At 50.2% G+C, this 24672-nt stretch overlaps 1 protein-coding gene across 4 annotated transcripts; it reads left to right on the top strand.

Annotated features, from left to right (window-relative positions):
• The first annotated feature begins 2463 nt into the window (after window positions 1-2463).
• On the top strand, window positions 2464-24319 carry Kyat1 (kynurenine aminotransferase 1). Of its 4 annotated transcripts, none has more exons than XM_090330804.1 (14): window positions 2542-2622; window positions 14101-14233; window positions 16510-16568; window positions 17803-17950; window positions 18835-18984; window positions 19070-19156; window positions 19346-19474; window positions 20276-20396; window positions 20810-20886; window positions 21012-21101; window positions 21214-21400; window positions 21479-21558; window positions 23709-23795; window positions 23883-24319. In XM_090330804.1, the coding sequence occupies exons 2-14, from the start codon at window positions 14138-14140 to the stop codon at window positions 23946-23948; spliced, it is 1377 nt and encodes a 458-aa protein (XP_090186930.1). In that variant the 5' UTR covers window positions 2542-2622; window positions 14101-14137; the 3' UTR covers window positions 23949-24319. The 4 variants fall into 4 exon arrangements, with proteins under 4 accessions (XP_090186931.1, XP_090186930.1, XP_090186929.1 ...); XM_090330802.1 differs by lacking the exon at window positions 2542-2622 and adding an exon at window positions 2837-3037; XM_090330805.1 differs by lacking the exon at window positions 14101-14233 and having other exon boundaries at window positions 2464-2622.
• Window positions 24320-24672: the final 353 nt, after the last annotated feature.

Below are 24672 nucleotides of genomic sequence, written 5' to 3'. Positions count from 1 at the left end.
GCTTCTCAGGAGGCTGAGAGCTGAGGATCACAGTTCAAAGCCAGCTCAGGCACAAAAGGATCTGAGACTCTTGTCTTTTTCTGTCCTCTCCTGCTCCTAGGGCTCAGTTTTCTAGAAGTGTTAAGTGTATTTGAGGGTTTGTAGGCCTTTGTGATTGGGGTCTGCCTTTATTCACCAGCTTTCCAATAAAAACTCCCAATTTAACCTCTCAAAATGTGGCTTCTCTGTTTCTCATGATCAAGTTACCTTACAACATTTGGATGCTCCAGAGGGATCCCAGGGTCAAGGAGGACACCTGGGTTACTTGAAGCCACTAGTGGATAGTCTCAGGGAGCTGGCTGCCAAGGGACGGGAACAATTAGGGGAGGTGTCCCCTAAGACATCCCAGGGCCCTGTGGTCTGTAAGTGGCTGGACATGCCACTAGATATTGTTAGAGCCATTCTTTTTGGAGTCACTAAGAAATCTTCTGTATTTGTTTTTCTCTGACCTGTTTTCTATTTGCATGTTTTTCTGGTTTCTGGGGGAATCAATCCATCTAGAAATGGAATGGTAAGTAATTGGTGCTCAAGCTTTGCTTTCCTTCCCTCATGCTGACCAGAATAGGGGGTGCTGGTTCATTGAATAGGAAGGGCCCACTTGACAGACTCTCACACTATAAAGGCAGGAGTTGGACAACAGTTCATTGGATCTGCCAAACCTGGCTCAGGAGCCCTCAAGTTCTCTGTCACCCTGCCCCCTGACCTGACCCCATTTAGGCCCAGACCAGCTCAGATGCAATTATGCTATGCCTTGTGTCTCCTGTGGTCATCCACTTCAGCTCTCCATTGATCTGGTTGGTATTTTTCTGCTCTTTCTGTCCTCTCCTGCTCTCATGGCTCTGTTTTCTAACAGTGTTAAATGTATTTGAGGGGCTGTAGGCCTTTGTGACAGGAGTCTGCCTGCACTCACCCATTTTCCAATAAAGACTCCCAAAGTGACCTCTCAAAATGTGGCTTCTGTTTCTCCTGATGGAGTTCTTTGTCATTCTTGGTGTTATTTACTCTTTCTAAGTTCTTGGCTTTTGCTGATTGTTTTATGTTGCTGGCCTTTCAAGAATGCATCCTTTTTTTCTTTTTTTTTTGGTGGGTCATGGGGCTTGAACTCTAGGCCTGGGCATTATCCCAGAGCTCTTCAGCTCAAGGCTACCACCCTACCCCTGAGCCAGAGCCGCACTTCCCGGGTTTGTTTTCTAGTGATTAATTGGGGATGAGAGTTTCACGTTCTTTAGTGCCTGGGCTGGTTTTGAACCGAGATCCCCAAATCTCAGCCTCTTGAGTCGCTGGGATTACAGGTGTGAGCCACCACGCCTGGCCTGATGCTTTTCTTTTGAACATAGACAGTGGCCTGTTTTTTTTTTCTTGCCAGACCTGGATGCTCAACTCAGATCTGAGCACTGTCCTTGTGCTTTCCTCAAGGCTAATGTTCTACCACTTGAGCCAGTTCCACTTCTGGCTTTTCTATGTATATGGTACCTGGGAACCGAACCTGGGTCTTCGTGCATGCTAGGCAAGCACTCTACCACTAGGTCAAACTCCCGGCCCCTACTTTTAAGTACCTAGTTTCTGAATTGCCTTCACTAGGCTTCATTTTATCCTGCCTCATTTCCTCCTAAAACGATTTTGGTTCATTAATCTCAAGTAGACAGATGAGTATGTCCTGCATTTGCTTTAAACTTAAGTTTTTTAAGTATTTGCTGTTTCCTCGTATTCCTAGTCTACCTGCCTCAATCTGTCCTAGACTCGCCCTTCACGGAAGCAGGGATCCCGCCCCCATGAAAGGACAAGGAGCAGGGGGCGAGGGGGCCAAGGGGGCACGTGGGAAGAAGAGGGTGCTGGAATCCTCCAAGAAAGCTGGGGGGAATCTGTGGAAGAAATTGCAAAGCTGGCAGGGAGAGGGGTCAGCGGTGGAAGCAGGGGGACTGGGCGAGTGTGTGCGGAGGGGCGCCAATCCGCGGGGACCCGGCCGATGACCAGGGGGCTCCGGGAGCCAGGCGGAGACTCCGGGAGACGCGGGGATGGCCGGCGGGGGGGGCGGGAGCCGGGGCCCAGGCTCGGCCGAGCGGTCGCCCCCTACCACACAGAGGCAGGGCTCGCACCGGCCCAGGACGGGAGGGGCCGGACGCTCGTCGGGCATCGAGTGGGCGCCGCGCGGCGACAGCTCGCGCCCCCACCGGCGGACCTGTACTGCCGCCGGCGGAAGGCGCGCTCGGGTCGGGCCGTCCTCACCGGAAGTGACGTCAGGCGCGGCGCCCCGCCCCCACCACCTGGGCCCTCCGGGCCCGGCGGACCTGTACTGCCGCCGGCGGAAGGCGCGCTCGGGTCGGGCCGTCGTCACCGGAAGTGACGTCAGGCGCGGCGCCCGCGGCGGCGCGGCCCCGGAAAGCTTCGGAACCCAGGCCCCTCTGCCCATTTCTTCGCCTCCCAGCGCCATGTTGCTTTTGGGCGGAAGAAGCGCCGCTAGCGCTCAGCCTCTTAAAGAAACAGAGGCCCCTGCAACCCGAAGGATGTGCTGAGCGTCGAGTGTACGAAGGGGTCCGGTTGGGTCGGCCCGGGTGGCCGCCTGCTGGCCGTACGTCGGGACCGGTAGGTAGTGAGGCTCGGAGCTTGATCGAGTCAGAGTCCTCCCTGCGGTGGTTTTGGCTGCTCGCGTGTGTGGTGTGGCTCCTTCGAATGTCTGAACGGTCCTGGGCCAAGCGCCGAGCGCGCCCTGGCTGTGGGACCCGCGGGGCAGGCGCGCTCCGCACTCCAACGCCCGTCTCCTTCCCCAGCCCGGGCCCTCTCCCTGGCTTTCCCGTCAGGTAGATGAGACCCCAGGTAGCAGCGAATTCCTGGCGCTGCTGGGGCTGGAGCCTGGTCCTCCGTCGCCGGCTCTACATTTCCCCGGGAAGAGGGAAGAGAGCCATCACAGCCTCAGGCGGACTGGAGTGATGGCCGTTAAATATTGCATAGGTTGGGGAAGTGCGTGCATTCAGAGGAAACGTGTGTTCAGTGTGCACAGGTACAGGGCGACTTCCATTGCCGTCGGTGGGGGGGGAAAAACAAGAAAGAATACTTGAGCCGTGCTGTTTGTGTGTGTTTACCCGTGGATGTGTGCTCCAGCTGTCAGATAAGATGCTGGCACAGGTGTTAACTGGTTGGTTCACACAGGAGAACTGTGTGAACCCCTGCAAGGGGGAAGGATTTTGCTGCCATGTGTCAATTATTCCAAATAAGAGAATGAAATCCCTTACACTAGAAGTGGAGAGCCTCAGAAGGATTAGGGAACTTTGTAGTAAAGAAACTGTCATTTGACAGGCAAGGTCTTATGCTAATGCAGGGAACCTGGCTCCTCCTACTTCCATCTGAAACTCTGTGTTGTCATTTGTGCAAGGCTGCATTGGAACCTGGCCCAGGACACACATCTAGTATGTGTTTGTTGACTGGACAAGTGGAACAGACAGGGAGACAACCTGAAGGGTGAAGTGCAAAAAGAGGTTGCCAGAGCCCAGAATGAAAGTCCAAGGTATAAACTGCTATTTAGAACTTGAGACCATGAGCCTGTCCTGTCCCAGCCTATGTCTTCTGGAAGCCAACAACCACAACCACAGTGACTGAGGGACCCACCCACATGTCATACTTAGATCTCTTACCCACATCAGTCACATGTTAAGATGTGAAGGTATGTCCCAGAAAGTTGAGAAATTTGCCTAAAGCCAATTCCTGAGGACCTTCACTGCTTCTCACCCTACAAAGGCTCTTGGCCCAGGGTTTCTCCCCCAGCTTCCTGGGATTGTCAGCACTCATGCTTTTAGGCCTACTTTGTGCTGGGTGGGCCGCCAGAGGCTGAGGATTTACACACAGATCCCATCCTGTGGGTGGAATGAGGGCAGACAGCACAGTGGTTTGAGGACAAGAGGGGGCACAGAGCAACCCAGTGTAGGCTGGAAGTGTGACTTAGTGCTTGTGTAGCATGCATGAAGCCCTGGGTTTTATTCCTCAGTACCACATAAATAGAAAGAGCAGGAAGTGATGCTGTGGCTCAAGTGGCAGAGTGCTACCCTTGAGCACAGAAAGGCTGAGGGACAGAGCAGAGCCCTCAGGAACTCAGGCCCTGAATTCAAGCCCCAGGATTGGCAGAAAAAGAAGCAAGAGGAAAACCACTCCCACTCCTAGCACCCAGTGTAGAGTCAGAGATGGCTTCTCCAGGAGATGACTCTCTCTGAGCTCCTTTTGTTCAAGGCTAATGCTCTACCACTTGAGCCACAGAGCCACTTTCAGCTTTTTATGTTTAAGTGCTACTTAGGAATTGAACCCAGGGCTTCATGCATGCATGAAGTGGCAAGCACTTTACCACTAAGCCATATTCCTAGGCCCAGATGAATTTTTTATCTGGGACTGAGAAATGTGTAGAATTTCTGAAAGGCCAAGCACTGAGGCTGGAGCTGATGCAAGCAGTCAGGGCTTCTCTGGGCACTGCCTTTGGGCACTGAGAGGAGAGGGAAACATTTAATCAGTGTGCAAGTTTAAGACCTTCAATCTCACCTCTGACCTTTCTCCTGGATTGGGAGCCTCAGTAAGGGCTTCCCTTGATCTCCACATTTGCTCCCCAACTTCCTCAGGGCCTGAGGATCCTGGCTTGTAATCTAGCAAAGAGTGAGAGAGAGGATCAGAGGTGGGATAATCTCCCCCTTCCATCCCAGCCCAGAGCAGCAGATCCTATCTCAGGACCAGAGGCTCCTGCTGTCCTCAGTTGTTTTCACTGATCAGGGTTCTCACACTGCTTGTATGCCTGGAAACTTAGCTGCCAAGAGGGCAGCTGACCCCTGACAGCTGACCAGATCACTGAAGCTGTCACGCAAGAGGTAGCTCCTCCCCTCCCTTCCCTTTCCCTCCCTACCTGGGTGACCACATCCCATTGCTGGAGGGCTCTGCCTACTCCCTGAAAACTTTCTAAGCCACAAGTTCCACGTCTTCCCTCCTGGACCTAGGCAGTAGCTGTGACCTCCTGTGGGACTTCCTGTGTTCTCTAGGACTCCAACTTGGGGTGAGTTGTTTTTGCTCTGACCCTCAGTTTCTCCACTTGGAAAATTTGTGGGACTTTGCCCAGAGCCTGCCGGCTTCTTGGATCGCTCTGTGTTTTTCATGTGATAAACTGAGTAGATTTTAATTTTGGATCTTCATTCTGTGCCAGGAGTTAAGGGGTGTCTTACTAGGGCCCCTGTTAACCCTGTGGGAGGGAAACTTGCAGTGTTTTCCTCTCCTCTGCCAAAGCCAACATCAAGATGACAGGGTTTCATTCTGTATGATCATGAGGTGTCCTGAAGCTTTCAGCTCCTGTGGAGTAATCTATGATTTTATTAGTTTCCTCCAAATGTTTGTCTTAGCAAACCTTCCCCCTCCCCACCATGAAGAGAAAAAGCTTGTTGTTGTTGTTATTTTATTTTGCTTTTGTCAGTCCTGTAGCTTCTTTTGTTCAAGGCTAGTACTCTGCCACTTGAGCTACAGCACCACTTCCATCCTTTTCTCTGTATATGGCACTGAGGAAGTGAACCCAGGGTTCATGCATGCTAGGCGAGCACTCTAGCACTGTCACCTTCCCAACCCCTATATGAAGTTTTATAGATAAACAGTAGGTTCTCAGCTGCAGGAACCTGTCACTGACAATAAACTATTACTTTTTTTTTTTTTTTTTTTTTTGCCAGTCCTGGCCCTTGAACTCAGGGCCTGGGGACTGCCCTTGGACTTTCTCAAGGCTAGAGCTCTACCACTTGAGCCACAGCACTACTTCTCATTTTCTGGTGACTAAGTCGATATAATACAGTCTCAGGCCTCAGATCTCAGCCTCCTGAGTAGCTAGAATTACAGACGTGAGCCATTGTGCCCGGCTTGCATTAAATTTTTTATTGCATGGTTAATTTGTTCTTGTGCCAGTCCTAGGACTTGAACTCAGATCCTTGTCACTGTCTCTGAGCTTCTTTTGATCAATGTTAGTACTCTACCATTTGAGCCACAGTTCTACTTCTGTTTTTTTTTTTTTTTTCTGTAATTTAGTAGAAAGAAAAGTTCCTGGACTTTCCTGCCCTGGCTGATTTCAAACTGCGATTTCTAGATCACAGCCTCTGCTAGGATCATAGGTGTGAGCCACCAGCACCCAGCTTGATTCTGTTTCTTTTTTCTTTTTCTTTTTTTCCTTTTTGCCAGTTCTGGGTCTTGAACTCAGGGCCTGATCACTGTCTTTGGGCTTTCTCAAGGCTAGTATTCTACCACTTGAGCCACACAGCACCTTTTCTGGCTTTTTCTATGTATATGGTACTGAGTCTTCATGCATGCTAGGCAAGCCCCTTGATTCTGTTTTGTTGTTTGTGGGGCAGGATGTTGCACCTGCCCAGCAGGCATCCTACCACTATGCACAGCCTAACCCTCATGATTATATCTTTATCTCCATTGTACAAACGAGGAAACTGAGCCCCAGGATGCTTGGTGTGCCATGACCAAGGTCCTGCAGTTTACTAGTCTTGATTAAGCACAATGTGGTCTGCCTAACTGCCTGCCTGCCTCCTCCTTCCTTCCTTCCCTCCCTCCCTTCCTTCCTATTTACCAGTCTTAGGGCTTGAACTCAGCCTGTGTACTGTCCCAGAGTTTTTTCACTCGAGGCTTGGGCTCAGGGCCTGAGCTTTGTTCTTAGGTTTTCTCAAGGCTAGAGCTCCACCACTGAGCCACAGCACCACTTCTGGCATTTTTTCTATGTATGTGGTACTGAGGAATCGAACCCTGCTCTTCGTGCATGCTAGGCAAGCACTCTACCACTAGGCCAAACTCCCAGCCCCACTTCCAACTTTTTGATAGTTATTTGGAGATGAGAATTGCACAAACTTTCCTGTCCAGGCTGGCTTTTTATTTTTTTATTTTTTTTTGTCAGTGTTGGGACTTTTTCTGAGCCTGGGCATTGTCCTTGAGCTCTTCAGCTCAAGGCTATTGCCCTACACCTTGAGTCACAGCACCATTTCCCATTTTTGGTAGTTAATTGGAGATAATCTCGTGGACTGGATAGTGCCTAGGCTGGCTTTGACCCAAGACCCTCAGATCTCAGCCTCCTGAGTAGTTAGGATTACAGATGTGAGCCACTGCGCCTGGCTACTCCAGACTAGTTTTGAACTGCCATTGTCAGCCTTCTGAGTAGCTAGTATTATAGGCTTGATAGAGGACAGGAAACTCCCTATTGGAACACCTGAGGAAGTAGAAAGCATTTGGACTTTGGGAAGAGGTGAGCAATTCCTGAACCCCAGTGTGGGCCATCTGGGCTGAATCAGCTGTGTTCTGCTTTGGAGCAGAACAAAGTAGCACCAATTAGTGTCTCCTCATTGGCTAGAGTGACATTATCCAACCCACATCTGCTGTTGTCTGCACAGAGGGCAATTAACTAGAGAGATAAGGCTTTGAGGTGTAGAAAATGACCCTTCAGAAAGCCAGCTGGACGGCTTTCTTGTCTTTCTTGTCTAAAATCTACCTTCCCAGGTAAGATTTATGGGTGCTTAGGTAGGCATTTGATCGGCATTTCCAGATTGGTGGGCAACTTCCCACCGTGGGTGGTCAACTACTACAGCTTTGATCTTGATCATTTAGTCTCAGACTCCTTTTTACCTTTGCTAATCTCAAGATGTCTGAGATTCTCTCAGGCTGATTAGTTTGCCCAGGGCACAGGGCTGAGCATATTTCACCAAGGTACAGATTATAGTGGGTGGCTGCCCCAAGGTCCCCTTGCTCATTGTCACTCTGCTCAGCTTCAGGCAAGGTTAGGTGAGTACACAGGTGTTCTCCTGGGCCTCTCACCTGCAGCCTCAGGGGGCAGAGGCTTCTGGGAGGTGGCAACTCTGCCCTCCCTGCCTCTGGATTGGTTTTCAGGGTATGCCAGGCAGGGAGCAGAGCTGGTGCATAGATACATAAAAAATCTATGCATTTGGGCCAGGAGTTTTACCTAGTGGTAGAGTGCTTGCCTAGTGTACACAAAGCCCTGGGTTTGATTCCTTGGTACTACATACAGAAAAGGCCAGAGTGGTGCTCAAGCAATAGGGCAATAGTCTTGAGGAAAAAAAACAAACAAACCCTCAAGGACAGTGTGCCCAGGCCAAAAAAAAAAGCAGGCAAGGTGGTTCACACCTGTAATCCTAGCTACTCAGGAGTCTGAGATCTGAGGATCTCGGTTCAAAGCCAGCCCAGAAACTAGGGCTATGGCTTCAGGGGTAGGGCGGTAGCCTTGAGCTGAAGAGCTCAGGCCCAGAGTTCAAGCCCCATGAACCCCCCCCCCAAAAAAAAAGGTAGTATTTTGTTTCCATATCTTAGAGTTGGTTTCAGCGTGTATATTATTTTATATAACGATGAAGAGGCACTTAGGCATTGTCAGTGACTTTGTATTTCTCTCCTAAGAATATCCTCTTTTGGTCTCACTGTTTGTGAGTAGAATCCTCTATCATTTTTCATACCCCAGTGCATTTTAGATTTAACTTTTGTATATCAGACAGAATGTGTGCTATTTGTCCCTTTTAGCCTGGCTTACCTCACTTAACATGATTTGTTCTAGTTCTATTCATTTCCCTACAAATGATGTTTTATTTTTCTAATGGCTGTGTAAAATTCTATTGTGTATATGCACCACATTTTTTTAAACTTTATTTGATGTGAGTACAAATTTTTTAAATTTTATATTTATTTATTTAGCCAGTTCTGGGCTTGAGTTCAGGGCCTGAGCACTGTTCTTGGACTTTCTCAAGGCTAGAGCTCTACTACTTGAACCTCAGCATCACTTCTGGCTTTTTTTTTTTTCTATGTATATGGGGTACCAAGGAATCGAACCCGGGTCTTCGTGCATGCTAGGCAAGCACTCTACCACTAGGCCAAACTCCCGGCCTAGGCACCACATTTTTTGGATGCAGTCACATATGGTGGGGCATATGGGCTGTTTCCATATCTTGGCTATTGTGAACAGTGTGGCAGTGAGCATGAATGTGCTGGTGCCCTTATTATATCCTGGGTCATGATGTTCAGGATAGATGCCTATGGTTAATAATTGATGGAATCTCTTCAAACATTTTCCTATACAAGCATAACTACAGAATTAAGCCGTTTCTGCTTTACATAATTCTGATAGTTGCAGGTTTATTTAATGGAGGTGTAGTTAAATAATACTTGATGGCATGGTTCAAATGTCAGTGATCCTGTCACATTAACATCCAGTGTTTATGTAATGTGCTTTTTCTTTTTTTTTAATCAGTCCTGGCACTTGAATTCTGGGCCCAGTCAGTGTCTCTGACTGTTTTTGCTCAAGGCTAGTGCTCTACCACTTGAGCCACAGCTCCACTTCTACCTTTTTATAGTTCATTGGAGATAAGAGTCTCACAGACCTTCTTGCTTTGAACCTCAATCGACAGATCTCCTTAGTTGCTAGAATTTTAGGCATGAGCCACCAACCCAGCTTTGTACACTTGTTCTTCCCCACCTCCCCCGCCAGTCCTGGAGTTTGAACTCAGGGCTTGAGTGTTGGGAGCCAGAGTGGAATCAAACTGTACCTTGATTTGCATCAGACAATGGCTTTATTGTCTTATTGTTTTCTGGCCTTATTCTGTTTAAATGACCTGAGAATTACCATATGAATGTAACACCTGGAAGTTCCCTGGGTCTGAAGAAGGGAAGAAGCTGGAGTGAAAAATAAACGGGGCAGTCCTTACTTGGGCTGCAGACATCCCGGACCCAGTGTGTCTGTCTCTCTTCTATTTTTTCCTAGTCCTTGCCCCATTTCAGGAACCCCAATCTGCGAACCCTAGTTTGCTGCCGGCTGGCCCCGGCACTTGAGCACTGTCCTTGGGCTTTCTCAAGGCTAGAGCTCTATCACTTGAGCCACAGCACCACTTTTAGCTTTTTCTATGTATGTGGTACTGAGGAATCAAACCTGAGTCTTTGTGCATGCTAGGCAAGCACTCTACCACTAGGCCAAACTCCTGGCCTCTGGACACTTTTTCTTTATCCACACATCACAGTGGAAATGACAGGTGTACATGTGGTAGTGATCAATAACATTGCTTCCATTGATTCACTCACTGATTAGATGCCACGAATGTCAGTCAAGTTTAAAGACAGGGGCTGGGAGTTTGGCCTAGTGGTAGAGTGCTTGCCTAGCATGCACAAAGATCCAGGTTCAATTTCTCGGTACCACATACATCGAAAAAAGCCAGAAGTGGTGCTGTGGCTCAAGTGGTAGAACTCTAGCCTTGAGAAAATCCAAAGACAGGGTTCATGCCCTGAGCCCAAGTCCAAGACTGGCAGAAAAAAAAAAAAAGACAGGAGGCAAGGCATGTCATTGTCTGCCTCCTGTGATAAAAGTATGTGAAAAAAGTATGTGAATTGTGTTGAACATATATATATATATATATGTATGTATGTGTACATACACACACACACATACACACACACACGCACACACGCACAACCTCCTAGCTTGAGGCTTTTTCTGTTTCTGTGGTACTGAGGAAATGAACCAAAGATTTCATTCATGCTAGGCAAGCACTCTATCCCTAAGCCACATTCCCAGCCCCTGTGTAGAATTTCACAAAAATGATTTCCTCAGAAAGATGGAATCATCCAGATACTAGTGGCTCGAGCCTGTAATTCTAACACCCAGGAGCCTGAAATCTGAAGATCATGGTTCAAAACCAGCCTGGGCAAGGAAGTCCAAGAGGCTGTTACAAAAGGCCAGAAATGGAGTGGTGGGAAATGGTAGAGTGGCCAGCCTTGAGTGAAAAAGCTCCAGGACAGCGCTCAGACCTCGTGTTCAAGTCCCAGCACTGGTACATACACAACAAATAGAAGGAATTGGATACCAAAGATGCAAGTACAGGCAGAGAGCCCAAAGTGTCAATATAGAAGTCATTTTTGCGGGGCCGGGAGTTTGGCCTAGTGGTTAAAGTGCTTGCCTAGCATGCATGAAGACCCGGGTTCGATTCCTCGGTACCACATACGTAGAAAAAAGCTGGAAGTAGTGCAGAGGCTCAAGTGGTAGAGCTCTAGCCTTGAGAAAGTCCAAGGACAGTGCTCAGGCCCTGAGCTCAAGCCCAGGACTGGCAAAAAAAAAAAAAAAAAAAAAAAGTCATTTTTGCATAAAATGTATGACAGCACTTTAACTATTCTTGTTTAACAAAACTTGAGCAGCCTGATAAATTTTTTGAGGGCCTTGCCCACAAAAATAAGGAAAGTGGATCTGCACGTGGGGATGAAGATGTCCTGGAGGAAGGCTTCTCTTCCCAGGAACTCCCCAATGGTTTACAGCCTGGCAAGCATGAAGGATAGAATGTTGGAAGTATGGAGAGTTTGGCCTAGTGGTAGAGTGCTTGCCTAGCATGCTTGAAGACCTGGGTTCCATTCCTTAGACATAGAAAAAGACAGAGGTGGTGCTATGGCTCAAGGGGTAGAGCTGTAGCCTTGAGAAAGCCCAAGGACAGTGATCAGGGCCCAGGACTGGAAAAAGAAAAAAAAGAATGTTGTAGGTAGACCCCCACGTAGAAAGGAAGGTGACAGTTCACTGAGAGTACAGAAATGACACTCCATGTTACTTTGAAGCCAGAAGAGGGGGTGCTGGTAATTGAACACAGGGTCTCATGCTTGCCAGGCAGGCACTCTACCACCTGACCTATGCTCTTAGTCCAGGTTTTGGGTAGTTAATTGGAGATGAAGTCTAGAGACCTCCTTTTGTCTGGCTGATCTCAAACTCTGGCTGCAGCCTATGTTTCTTTTTTACTGGGCTTCCTTTGTCTACATGTGAACTGTGGAAGTATTGTTGACTTCATTCCTTCATTGCCAGAAGTGAAGCAGAGCTGTCAGAGCTGGAGAATCCCGTGTAGAGGGGGTCTGTGGTGGGACCCCTCAGGTGACTTCCAGGTCCCATGGAGGACACCTAGGTTTCCCCAGTCATGGGAGAATTCTGGGAGGCCAGTAGTCCCATCGCACACTGGGCATGGACCTGCCTCCTCCCCACTGTGGGTCTCCTCTGTAAAGTGAGGTCCAGTCCCCTCCTTGAGCATCTCCATTGCCCTGAGCTTAAATCGTAACCCCAGGGTCCTATAACTGCAAGCCAAATCTAGATCCAACCTCCTCCCCTCAGCTCCAGGCACAACAATCCTGAAACTCCCTCCACACACCTGTGTGTGTGAGGCCACCTGTTTTGTCCCTGGGTTTGGCACCACTGCATCCTTCCTCTTCCTCTCAGGTTCTTAGAAATTGCTCCCACTACACCCATATGTTCTCAGACACAAACTTGCTCTTGTTTGCAATTGGGGTCATGACTTCTTCTGGATTTACCTACAATTAAAGGCCCAATAATAATTTTTATGCCTTCTCTATTAAAAAACGTAAACATTAGGACTCATGCCTGTAATCCTAGCTACTCAGGAGGCTGAGGATCAAGTTTCAAAGCCAGCCAGGGCACAAAAGGACCAGAGACTCTTATCTCCAGTGAACCTCTAGAAAACAGAAAGTGGGGCTTGGCTCAAGGATAGGGCAGTAGCCTTGAGCTGAAGGGCTCAGGGACAACAGTCATGCCCAGGGATAGGGTGGTAGCCTTGAGCTGAAGAGCTCAGGGACAGTGCCCAGGCCAAGTTCAAGTCCCATGACCCACCAAAAAAAAAAAAGGTAAATATTAGCAGGACTGGGAATGTAGCTTAGTGATAGAGTGCTTTCCTAGCATGCATGAAGACCTGACTTCGATTCCTCAGTACCACAAACACAGAAAAAGCTGGACGTGGTGCTGTGTGTGGCTCAAGTGGTAGAGTGCTGGCTTTGAGCTCAAAGAAGCTGGGAAACCGTGTCTAGGATCTGAGTTCAAGCCCCAGGACTAGCAAAATAAACACTAGGAAGTGGAGCTGTGGCTCAAGTGGTAGAATGCCAACCTTGAACAGAAAAATCTCAGGGACAGTACCCAAGCCCTGAGTTCAATCCCTATAGTACTGTCTCCATCAGTATGAGTCTGTGAACTGCAGGACATGGGGTCTCTCCCTATGTTCTTCTGTCCCTTGTATTTCTCTTCAGTGGTGTGAGCTGTCAGGTGTACTTTAAACAGCAACAACAATAAAGGTGGGTACCAGTCCTGGGGTTTAGAGCCTGGGGGTTATTTTTGAATGTTTCTGCTCTACCATTTGAGCCACAGCTCTGTCGTTGTGGGACTTGAATTCTGGGCCTGGATGTTGTCCCTAAGCTCTTCAGCTGAAGGCTACAGCCCTACCCCTTGAGCCACAGTGCCACTTCCAGTCTTCTGGTGGTTAATTGGAGATAAGAGCCTCATGGGGCTCTGGGAGTTTGGCCTAGTGGTAGAGTGCTTGCCTAGCGTGCACAAAGACCCAGGTTCAATTCCTCGGTACCACATACATAGAAAAAAGCAGATGTGGTGCTGAGGCTCAAGTGGTAGAGCTCTAGCCTTGAGAAAGTCCAAGGACAGTGCTCAGGCCCTGAGCTCAAGCCCAGGACTGGCAAAAAAAAAAAAAAGAGTCTCACGGGCTTTGTAGTGCCCAGACTGGCTTTGAACCCCGATTCTCAGATCTCAGCCTCCTGAGTAGCTAGGATTACAGTCATGAGCCACCATGCCTATCTTCCTCCAGTTTTTTGGTTGTTAATTGGAAATAAGTCTCACAAACTTTCCTTTCTGGGTTGGTTTTGAATTGTGATCCTCCAATCCCAGCCTCCTTAGTAGCTGCAATTACCAGCATGAGCCACCGGTGTCTGGCTGTTTAGGGTTGTGGTAGGTGGTGGGTGTTTCCATAGTGGACCATGATGTTGAGATGAGACTGTCTCTGATATTAGCATCCTTCAGTGGTTCTCACCTAGGTCCTTTTGTTATATGGCAATGGAAATGATCTACATTTTTCCTCTGTGTGTGTGTGTGTATGTGTGTGTGTATGATTGGAATAATCATGCAACCAAGTCTTTGTTGCCTGCTTGTGCATAGTGACACACTGCTGTTATTAGAACTGGAGGTGGGGGGGGAGCTTGGGTCCTAGTCGTTTCCTGGCTCAGGCTCTCTGCCCTTCTCTTTTGCCCCTGGAGAGGAGTCAGGGCACCCCTTCTCCTGGATCCAGAAGGCATGATCAGGAGTGCAGCAGCCATCTCTGCGCACCTGGTGAGGCCACTCTGGGGAAAGAAGGTTGGAGCCTCGCCCACCCGGTGCTTGCATCAGACTGTAAGTGCCCTACCCAGCGCTCTACCACCTCACCTCATGGCCTGGGGATCGTTTTAGAATGGGTAACACTTCTGCTGAAGGAAAGGTCAGCTTGGGTGCTGCTCCTGCCTCTCAGTATCCCCATGCCCAGCCCAGCATCTGGCTCACGACAGAGGCCCATGGCTGTCATGCACTAGCCCCAAAGCAGGCAGCTCCCCCGGTGATCCAAGCACTGCCTGCCACGGCTGAAGGTCACTCTCTTCAGCCACGCACATGTGTGGAGAAAAAAAATATATATACACATCAGAATCAATCAAATACTCTGGGATCCTGGGAAGAACTCCCCAAGTTGAAGGTGCTGCTACAGTGGTCTTGTTCCATTTCCCCCCATCTCTTCCTCAGCTCCTTCTGGGTCACACTCTAAGGGCGGGGCTGGTGGACCCCATGTGTGCAGTGACTACAGGAGGCCATGTAGACTGGGAGGGGCCAGCCAGGTGGAACAGGAGCAGGATATGAAAGCAGATTGGAACCTGCCAGGATGTGTAAAACTTTCGTGGAAGCCCAGGGTGAGGCTCTGGTGCACAGCCCTGGGCTCCCTGAAACTTCCCTCACAGTCGCTCATGACACTGACCTTTACTTCCCTCAGCTCACCAGAAGGTGAGAAACATGAGGATTGTGATTTCAGGCAAGGCCAGGCCAAAGTTAACAAGATTTTATCAGTTCAAGGCCAGCCTTGAACTACAAAAAACAAACAAACAAACAAAAAACAATTAGCTTGAACCAAAAAGCCAATTAGTTTGAGATACTATATACTCTACCTAGTGGTAGAGTGCTTGCCTAGTATGCACAAAGTCCTGGGTTCTATTCCTCAGTATCACAGAGGAAAGCCAGAAGTGGTGTTGTGACTCAGGTGTTAACGTGCTAGCCGTAAGAAAGCTCAAGGAGGTTGGGCCAGGAGTTTGGCCTAGTGGTTGAGTGCTTGCCTAGCATGCGGTAAGGCCTGAATTTGATTCCTTGGTACCACCTACATAGAAAAAAGCCAGAAATGGTGCTGAGGCTCCAGTGGTAGAGCTCTAGCCTTGAGAAATCCCGAGGACAGGGGTCAGGCCCTGAGCTCAAGCCAAGGACTGGCAAAAAAAAAAAAAAAGAAAAAAGGAAAGGAAAGGAAAGGAAAACTCAAGGACAGTGTCTAGGCTCTGACTTCAAGCCCCAGCACTTGCAAAAACAAAAAACACTGGAGGGGGGTTGACAGAAGAAAAGCTATCTGGGCTGTGACTAAGTGTGAGGCCTGAGTTCATTCTACAGCACCGGTGAAGGGAATATTTAGGCAGGGTTCTGAGGCCCCAACTCTAGTCACAGTCACCCTAACAGGGTCATGGATGGCTTCTGCTCTGACCACCCATGAACAAGGTCCTGAGCCTCCCTGAGCCTCCTGTCTTCACCTGCTGCCTGGGGCCATCATGGCCCCTCTGCTGGGTGCTGTGTGGCTGAGCAGGTCCTGACTCCCAGCAGAGGTTTAGCCACATCAGATACCAGCCAGGCTGGTAGAGACCTGGCTCTGCTACCTGCAAGCCACCCAGGACTCGTCATTGGAGCTGGGTCCTGAAGGACCACAAACCACCAGTGAGAGCCCAGAAGAGCCTGCTCCCTTTCCACTGTCAGCACGTGAGGCAGGCTGAGTTTGATGGCTCTCAAGCAGAGGCACTCTGTGTCCCTGTGGACAGGGGGTGGGGACTCAAGAGACCCATCAGGCCTGAGTGACAGTCCTCCTCCTCCTCTTCCTCCTCTTCTTCCTCCTCCCCAGAGCCACACTTCAACCTTATCAGGCAAGCCCCAAGTGGGGTGAGTTTGTCAGGTGACTTTGGATGTGTAACTCTCCTCACCACTCCTTTTTCTCATCTGTAAGTGTACCCAGCCAGGTCACCCTGAGAATTCAACAGAAGAGCCTGGGAAGAGCTCTCCAAGTAGAAGACAGCTGCTGCTGTCCCTGGCGCCATGGTCCTGTTCCAAGCCCCCTCCCCTGAGCTGAATCTCTTCTTTAGCCCTCAGTCCCTCCTGGGTAACATTCTAATGGGGGCTGGTGGACTCCATGCATGCAGTGACTGCAGGAGGCCAGTAGAATGGGGAGGGGCCAGCCAGGAACAGGAGCAGGATGTGGAAGCAGGTTGGAACCTGCCAGGATGTGTGAGGCTTTGGTGAAGCCAAGGGTGAGGTTTAGGTGCCCAGCCCTGGGCTCCTTGGAACTTCCCTCACAGCCACTCCTGGGCAATCCTGACACTGACCTCCACTCTCTCCAGCTCGCCATGGCTAAGCGACTGCAGGCCCACCGCCTGGACGGGATTGACCACAACCCCTGGTGAGATGATGGGCTTGGGAGGAATATGAGCATCACTTTAGCTGTGTCCCTTCACCATCCCTAGCTTGTAATAACTTAGTGGCATCCAGGCTGGGTAGTATAATATCTATATTAGTATTATATATATTAGTATTATATATTAGTTATATATATTACTATCTGGCATATATATATATATGTATATGTATGTATGTATCTGGCCAGGTGCCCGTGGCTTTGGCCTGTAATACTAGCTACTCAGAAAACAGATCTAAGGATCACAGTTTGAAGCTAGTCCCTGGCAAGAAAGTTCATGAGACTATTTTTTTTTTTTTGCCGGTCCTGGGCTTGAGCTCAGGGTCTGAGCACTGTTCTTGGACTTTCTCAAGGCTAGAGCTCTACCACTTGAGCCTCAGCACCATTTCTAGCTTTTTCTATGTATATGTGGTATCAAGGAATTGAACCCGGGTCTTCGTGCATGCTAGGCAAGCACTCTACCACTAGGCCAAACTCCCAGCCCTCCCGGCCCATATGTTTTTTTTGTGGGTCATGGCTTGAACTCAGCTTGAGCACTGTCCCTGAGCTCTTCAGCTCAAGGCTACCACACTACCTTTGAGCCAGGCCCCACTTTCTGTTTTCTAAAGGTTAATTGGCAATAAGAGTCTCAGGTCCTTTTGTGCCCAGGCTGGCTCTGAACCTTGATCCTCAGATCTCAGCCTCTTGAGTATCTAGGATTACAGGTATGAGCCACCTCGACAGCTTCCATGAGACTATCCTTATCTCTAGAAGTGAAGTTATGGCTTAAGTGGTAGAGCATCAGCCTTGAGCATAAAATCCCAGGGTCAGTGTTCAGGCCCTGAATTCAAGCCTCAGTACTGGCTCACATACGCACATACACATATATAGAGAAAAGCAGCTACAATACCTCTTCACTGCACTTTTTCTCTCAACACTGGTACGGAGTCAAAGACTCAAGTATGCTGGAACTCTGCCCCTAAATCATACCCCAACCCTATATGTATTTGGACTTGTTTAAAAGGTGAAGGGATTTTCTTTTGTTACTCGTGATATAATATATGCAACGGAGAAGTTTGAAATGCTCTGGGCTATTTCATCAGTGACTGCTTACCTCAGCTAAAAGCATGGGCCCACTGTGACCCCAGACTGACCTGCCTTCCAGGAATAGAAACTGTTTTTCCAACTTTCTAGAGCAACCATGTTGGTGTTCTCTGAGTCCTGACTGTGTTTCTTCTAGGGTGGAGTTTACTAGACTGGCCAATCAGTATGATGTTGTCAACTTGGGCCAGGGTTTCCCTGACTTCTCACCCCCAGACTTTGCTGTGGAAGCTTTTCAGCAGGCTACCAGTGGGGATTCAATGCTCAACCAGTACACCATGGCATTTGTGAGTCTCCCTGCTTCTCTTGGCACCCCTGAGGAAGAACTGTGGATATCAAGGTGCCATAGGCATCAGCGCTCATGGAACAGCACCTGGGAACTCAGTCTGACCCAAGTAGAGCGTATCCTGAGGGTCTCCATATCCCAGGCCCTGGGCCTTGTGGCTGAGTGGGGAGGTCAGTCAGGAATCAGTCGTGACCAAGGTCTATGCTGTGGGGGATGGAACATGGGGACAGGAAGGCCCAAATGAAACAGGGAAAGGAAAGTAAGGAGAGGCAGGAAGCCTCTTGGGGAAGTAGCCTCTGAACTTGTTGGGAAGACTCTTTATCTGAAGTTTTTGTTGTTATTGTTATTAGCTGTGGGGCTTGAACTCAGGACCTGGGTGCTGTCCCTGAGTTCTTTGGCTAGGCTGGCTTTGAACCACCATTCTCAGATTTCAGCTTCCTGAGTAGCTGGGAGTAGCTAGGTGTGAGCCAGCAGTGCCTGGCTCAGTGGGTCTCTTATTTCCAGTAAACTATTCAGCAAAAACTGGAAGTGGTGCTGTGGCTTAAGTGGTGGAATGCTAGCGTTGCGCAAAAAGAACCTCAGGGCAGAGCCCAGACCCTGAGTTCAAGATCCAGGACCAGCACTAAAAAAAAAAAAAAAAAAAAAAGTATGTTATGGACACCTGGCATTGCTGGGGATTGAACCTAGGGCCTGGAACATGCTAGAACATGGTTCTACCATGGAGCTGCAATCCCAGGCTCCTTGGCATAGGCTGCTGGGGATAGGAAAACAGCTCAGACACAGGAGCTAACTTAGACCCTAGGTTTGTGGAGGGCCTACAATGGCCTGGGGACAGTTGAGCAAAGATGGGGGAGATCAGGATGTCTGACCCTGCTGTCCTGTCAGGGTTACCCACCCCTGACCAGGATCCTGGCAGATTTCTTTGGCAAGCTGCTGGGCCAGGAGTTGGACCCACTCAAGAATGTGCTGGTGACAGTGGGTGCCTATGGAGCCCTGTTCACAGCCTTCCAGGCCCTGGTGGATGAAGGAGATGAGGTGAGTGGTCGGTGTTGAGTCGGGTGGGGTGGGGTGGGATGAGTCCGGGGAGTGCCAACCCCAGTTGATCTGACCCTTCTACCAGGTCATCATTATTGAACCCTTCTTTGACTGTTATGAGCCCATGACACTGATGGCTGGGGGTCGCCCCGTGTTTGTGTCCCTGAAACCGGTAAGAGTGCTGAGTGGGGTATGGGCAAGCTGAAGGAGCCAAGGAGTGGGCTGAGCCTGGGATGTGGGACAGAGAGAAAGAAGAAAGGAGCACAGGTCCTGGAGCAGAGAAGGTGGAGTGGCGCCAGAGCCCCCGAGGAGCCAAGGTAGGCAAAGCATGTACTGCCTCATCTCCCATCTCCTCTTGCAGAGCCACACCCCTGAGGGGGGACAGAAATCCAGCAACGACTGGCGACTGGACCCCACAGAACTGGCCAGCAAGTTCACGTCGCGTACCAAAGCTTTGGTCCTCAACACACCCAACAACCCCCTGGGAAAGGTACCTGGGAGAACTCAGACCAGGGACCCTGCAGACTGGGCTCCAGTCCTTGGCTGATCCTTGCTCAGGGCCTCAGTTTATGTGAGAAGTGGGAGGACTGTACACCTGTGGTCCCAAAGCCTGGGACAGGAATCTCTGAGACTTGTCATTGGCTTTGGAGCACTTTTCCCCACCTGTAATCAGGATGGATTTCAGGGCTTAATGGCCGTCCTTTGGCTTTTTTTTTGGGGGGGGGGTATTCAAGACTAATGCTCTACTAGTTGAGCCACAACTTTTCTTGCAGCTTTTTGGTAGGCAATGGGAGATAAAATCTCATGGAAGCTGGGTGAGGTAGCTCACGCCTATAATCTTAGCTACTCAGGAGTCTGAGATCTCAGGATCGAGGTTCAAAGCCAGCCTGGCACTAAAGTCTGTGAGACTCTTTTCTTCAATTAACCACTTGAAAACCTGTGGCGATGGGGCAGAGGTGTAGGGCAGTAGCCTTAAAGAGCTCAGGGACAATACCCAGTCCCAGAGTTCAAGCCCCATGACTAACAAAAAAAAAAGTCTCATGATCTTTCCTGCTTGGGCTGGCTTGGAACTGCAATCCTCAGAGCTCAGCATTCTGAATAGCTAAGATGATGAGTGTGAGCCACAGGTGACCACCCACTTTGCTCTTTGTAAAGTAAGACTTCCAAACAGGACTGGCTTCCCAGGTCCCTGTAGTGGAAGTTCAGGTGGGGGCACAGGTGAGCCCTAGGACCCAGGTCAGCTGCATACCAACAGTACCACTATAGGCCTGGGTCCTCCTGGATCCCACAGGTGTTCTCCAAGGCAGAGCTGGAGCTGGTGGCCAGCCTGTGCCAGCAGCATGATGCGCTGTGCATCTCTGACGAGGTCTACCAGTGGCTGGTCTATGATGAGCACCAGCACATCAGCATTGGTGAGCCATGTGACAGGCCTTCCTTGACATAGGAGCGGGGAGGGGGGTACACACTGGGTCTTGAGCTCATGCTGGGAGGTAGGCAGCCTGGGTCTCATGATGAAAACTCAGGGCTATAGGCCATGTAGTTAGCACCCATGCCCCTTCCTGAATCAGGAACCAAGTGGCATCTGTCCCCCAAGGCTGTCATAAGCTTCCGATCAAGTAGTTCTACCAGGAACTACTTGGGTCCTTCAGCTTGCCCATGCCCCACTCAGCACTAATTGATCAAGCAGCCTAGTGGCTTCAGAGTCCATGGAGTGAGTCCACAGCTCTGACGGTCTATCCTGCTCCCTGCAGCCCTTCCTGCCCTTCTCCCCTGGTCCCCCTGCCCTTCCTCGTCTCAGCACTATGTTCTCTTTGCCCTTGGACAGCCAGCCTCCCTGGCATGTGGGAACGGACCCTGACCATTGGCAGCGCAGGCAAAACCTTTAGTGCCACAGGCTGGAAGGTGAGTGAAGCACTGTGAGGCTGCCCTCCCCCTCCCTGTCACAGGCAGGAGATGGCAGCCAGGAACTTTAGCAAGGCCTTGGCCCAGCCCTCAGGGCCTCACCCCTCTCCATGGTCCTGGTCCAGGTAGGCTGGGTCTTGGGTCCGGATCATATCATGAAGCACTTGAGGACTGTGCACCAGAACTCTGTCTACCACTGCCCCACACAGGCCCAGGTGAGCAGCAAGGGACTGCAGGGAGGTGACTGGGAAAGAGACAGTGGAGTCCAAGCTGGATCCAGGGTCCTGACACAGCTGACCTGACTCCTTGTGTATCCTTCCTGCTCAGGCTGCAGTCGCCAAGAGCTTTGAGCGGGAGCTGAGACACTTTGGCCAGCCCAGCAGCTATTTTGTGCAACTTCCCCAGTCCATGGAGCAAAACCGGGACCACATGATCCGCAGCCTGCGGTCAGTGGGCCTGGATCCCATCATCCCCCGGGGCAGCTATTTCCTCATCACAGACATCCTGCAGATCAGTGAGTGAACCACTCATACTTCTCAGGCTTGGCAGCTTTTAGAGCCACTGAGACCTCAGCCTGACATTTGTCCCCCAGAGAACGAGATGCCCGACTTGCCTGGTGCTGCGGATGAGCCCTATGACAGACGTTTCGTCAAATGGATGATCAAGAACAAGGTGGGCCTCTCCCATGGTGCTTGGTTAGGGTCGTGCTGATCAGTGATGTTCAGCCAAGGGAATACCAGTAGAGCCGTTATAAACCATGGTACAGTTTATATCCAGTCCAAAAAAAAAAAAAGGTAGAGGGAAGAAGCCGGGCACGGCGGCTCACACCTGTAATCCTAGCTACTCAGGAGGCTGAGATCTGAGGATCTTGGTTCAAAGACAGCCTAGGCACTAAAGTCCATGAGACTCTTACCTCCAATTAACCACTAAAAAACCAGAGGTAGCTCTGTGGCTCCAGGGGTACGGTGGTAGCCTTGCTGAAGAGCTCAGGGACAGCACCCAGGCGTAGAGTTTAAGCCCCACAACCCACCAACCCGGGAGTTTGGCCTAGCGGTTAAAGTGCTTGCCTAGCATGCACAAAGACCGGGGTTCGATTCCTCGGTATCCCACATACACAACCAAGCCGGAAGTGGCAGAGACGAGACTGCAACAAGCGACAGAGAGCGAAAGCAAGCAAGCGGAGCCCAACCGAGTGGTGGCCGGAGCGAGCGGGGCCGGAGCGAGCAGGGCCGGAGCGTGCGGGAGCGAGCCGAGCCAGAGCCAGCGAGGCCGGAGCGAGCGAGCAGAGCCAGGAGCAAGCGAGAGCTGGCCGGGCCGGAGCGAGCGGGGCCAGAGCAAGCCAGGAGCAGGGCCGGGCCGGAGCGAGCGGGGCCAGGAGCAAGCTGGAGCGAGCAGGGCCGGAGCGAGCGGGGCCGGAGCGAGCGGGGCCAGAAAGAGAAGGGGGCCAAAAAAAAAAACAAAAAAAAAAACGGAAAATGCCAGGAGTTTGGCCTAGTGGTAGAGTGCTCGCCTAGCATGCATATAGCCCTGGATTCAATTCCCAGTACCATATACATAGAAAAAGCCACAAGTGGCATTGTAGGAAAGCACTGGCCTTGAGCAAAATAAAGTCTGAGGACAGTGTCTAGGCCCTGAGTTCAAGCTCCAGGACTGGGATAAGAAATGGGGGAGGGGGAGAGGCCAGGCACTGGTGATGCATGCCTCTAATCTTAGCTAATCAAGAGGCTGAGATCTGAGGATCACAGTTCAAAGCCAGCCCGAGTAGTAAGTCTATGAGGCTTTCATTTCCAACTAAACACCAAAAATCCAGAAGCAGAGCTGTGGCTCAAGTGGCAGAACATAAGCCTTGGGCAAAAAAGCCAAGTGAGAGCACAAGGTCCTAAGTTTGATTGTTGGGCTTGAACTCAGGGCCCAAGCACTATCCTTGAGTTCTTTAGCTCAAGGTTAGTGCTCTACCACTTTGAGCCATAACACCACTTCTGGTTTTCTGGTGGTTAATTGGAGCATCTCTTGGACTTCAGTGGCCAGGCTGGCTTTAAATTCTGAGCCTCAGATTTCAGTCTCCTGAGTAGCTAGGATTACAGGCATGAGAAATTAAGAAACTTGTTGTTGTTGGTGGGTGGTGGTGGTCATGGGGCTTGAACTCTGGGTCTGGGTACTGTCCCTGAGGTCTTCAGTTCAAGGCTAGTGCCTTGAGCCACACTTCCTAAAAACGTATTTCTTATTTTCATAAAGTACTCTACTGGAGCCAGACATGGTGGCTCACGCCTGTAATCCTAACTACTCAGGAGGCTGAGATCTGAGGATAGCGGTTCAACACCAACCCGGTTACTAAAGTCCATGAGACTCATATCTCTAATTAACTACCAGGAAGCCAGAAGTGGCACTGAGGCTCCAGGGGTAGGGTGGTAGCTTTGAGTTGAAGAGCTCAGGGATGGCATCCATGCCCACAGTCCAAGCGCCATGACCAAAAAAGAAAAAAGAAAAAAAGTACTCTGTTGGCTGGCAGGGATTTCTACCCTCTGTGGGCCTCAGGCCCTCATCTACACCAAGTGGCCTATCAATCATCCCTGGAGTTCACCAGCTCAGGTCTCAGACTCTAAGGCTTTTTTCTTCTCTGGCTCTGTCCTGGCCTACTGAGTGGTCTATCCTCTCCTGCTACCCATCTCTCCATTTACCAGTAGGGCTCTGGTATAATGTCTTTGGGTTCTTGTCTTCTGATACTGATACATCATTTGGGGGATGCACTGGAACCAGCACTCCTTACTAGCTTCCCTGGAAGCTCTCTTGTCTCCAGCCTCATCTTCCTCCTCCTCCCCCAGGGCCTGGTGGCCATCCCAGTCTCCATCTTCTACAGTGTGCCACATCAGAAAGACTTTGACCACTATATCCGCTTCTGCTTCGTGAAGGTAAGGAGGGCTCTGTGGGGTTCAGAGAACCAGCCTCTGTAGCTGCAGGGTGGGGAAGAGGAAGGACTGATGTGTGTGTCTGTACAGAATGAAGGCACGCTCCAGGCCATGGATGAGAAGCTGCAGAAGTGGAAAGCAGAGCTCAAGCCCTAATGCCTCCTCTCTGCTGCCTAGCTTCATCCTGGTTCTAAGCATTCTCCCACTGGAGGCCAGGACTTGGGATGTCAGGGAAGAGCTCCCCTTTCTTCAGGAGACTTCAGAGTCCCCTCCTGTAGTGCCTAACTCCTGCTTTGGTGTTAAAGGGGGCCACCCCCCATCTCCTTCTTAATAGGTTGTAGGGTTGTTTCTTTTGGGTGTTCAACCTAGGCTGGACAGATAGGGCAGAGTATCAGGTTTGAATTCCCAGACCTGTGCCTGTCCTGGCCCCAGGGTTGCTGAGGATCATCTCCACTCTCCGCATCTTGTCTGGCCCTCACGGTGCTGGCCTCAGGATTGAGTCCTTTTACTCATAATAAAGGCTTAAGTTATTCAAACTCTGGTTGGCTGTGTATATTTCTTTTTTTTATTGTAATTAGTAAAAGGGTTACATGATATTTGCCAGATAGAAGGTGCATTAATTCACATACACTGATACCCTTTCACATGTCTTGGTACCCGTTTCCCTCCCCCCCGGCTGTGTATATTTCTAACGCTGGTACTGAAGGCCATCAATCAAGGCTTGGTCAGAATGGCTCACTTTACATAGAAGATGGAAGTGCCCACTTCAGGAGCCCACTACAGGTGCTGGCTGGTGGGCTGGGCCCCAGCACTTGTGTCTGTGTGCAGGGAAGTCAGGAACATGTCCGCCCAGGAACAAGAACAGTGTGCTGTGGCCGGG

The sequence above is a fragment of the Megascapheus bottae genome, chromosome 3 (assembly GCF_031878675.1).
Source record: "Megascapheus bottae isolate mThoBot1 chromosome 3, mThoBot2.hap1, whole genome shotgun sequence".
NCBI lineage: Eukaryota > Metazoa > Chordata > Mammalia > Rodentia > Geomyidae > Megascapheus > Megascapheus bottae.
Note: the sequence above shows the minus strand (reverse complement) of the source record. Positions and strands in the feature narration are given on the sequence as shown.

Bases quoted from the DNA above. Each gene is read 5' to 3' on its own strand.
- Kyat1 (XM_090330802.1), top strand. From the start codon at position 2,967: ATGGCCGTTAAATATTGCATAGGTTGGGGAAGTGCGTGCATTCAGAGG. The intron at 17,951-18,834 runs GTGAGTCTCCCT...CTGTCCTGTCAG, and splicing joins ACCAGTACACCATGGCATTT to GGTTACCCACCCCTGACCAG. The intron at 19,157-19,345 runs GTAAGAGTGCTG...CTCCTCTTGCAG, and splicing joins TGTTTGTGTCCCTGAAACCG to AGCCACACCCCTGAGGGGGG.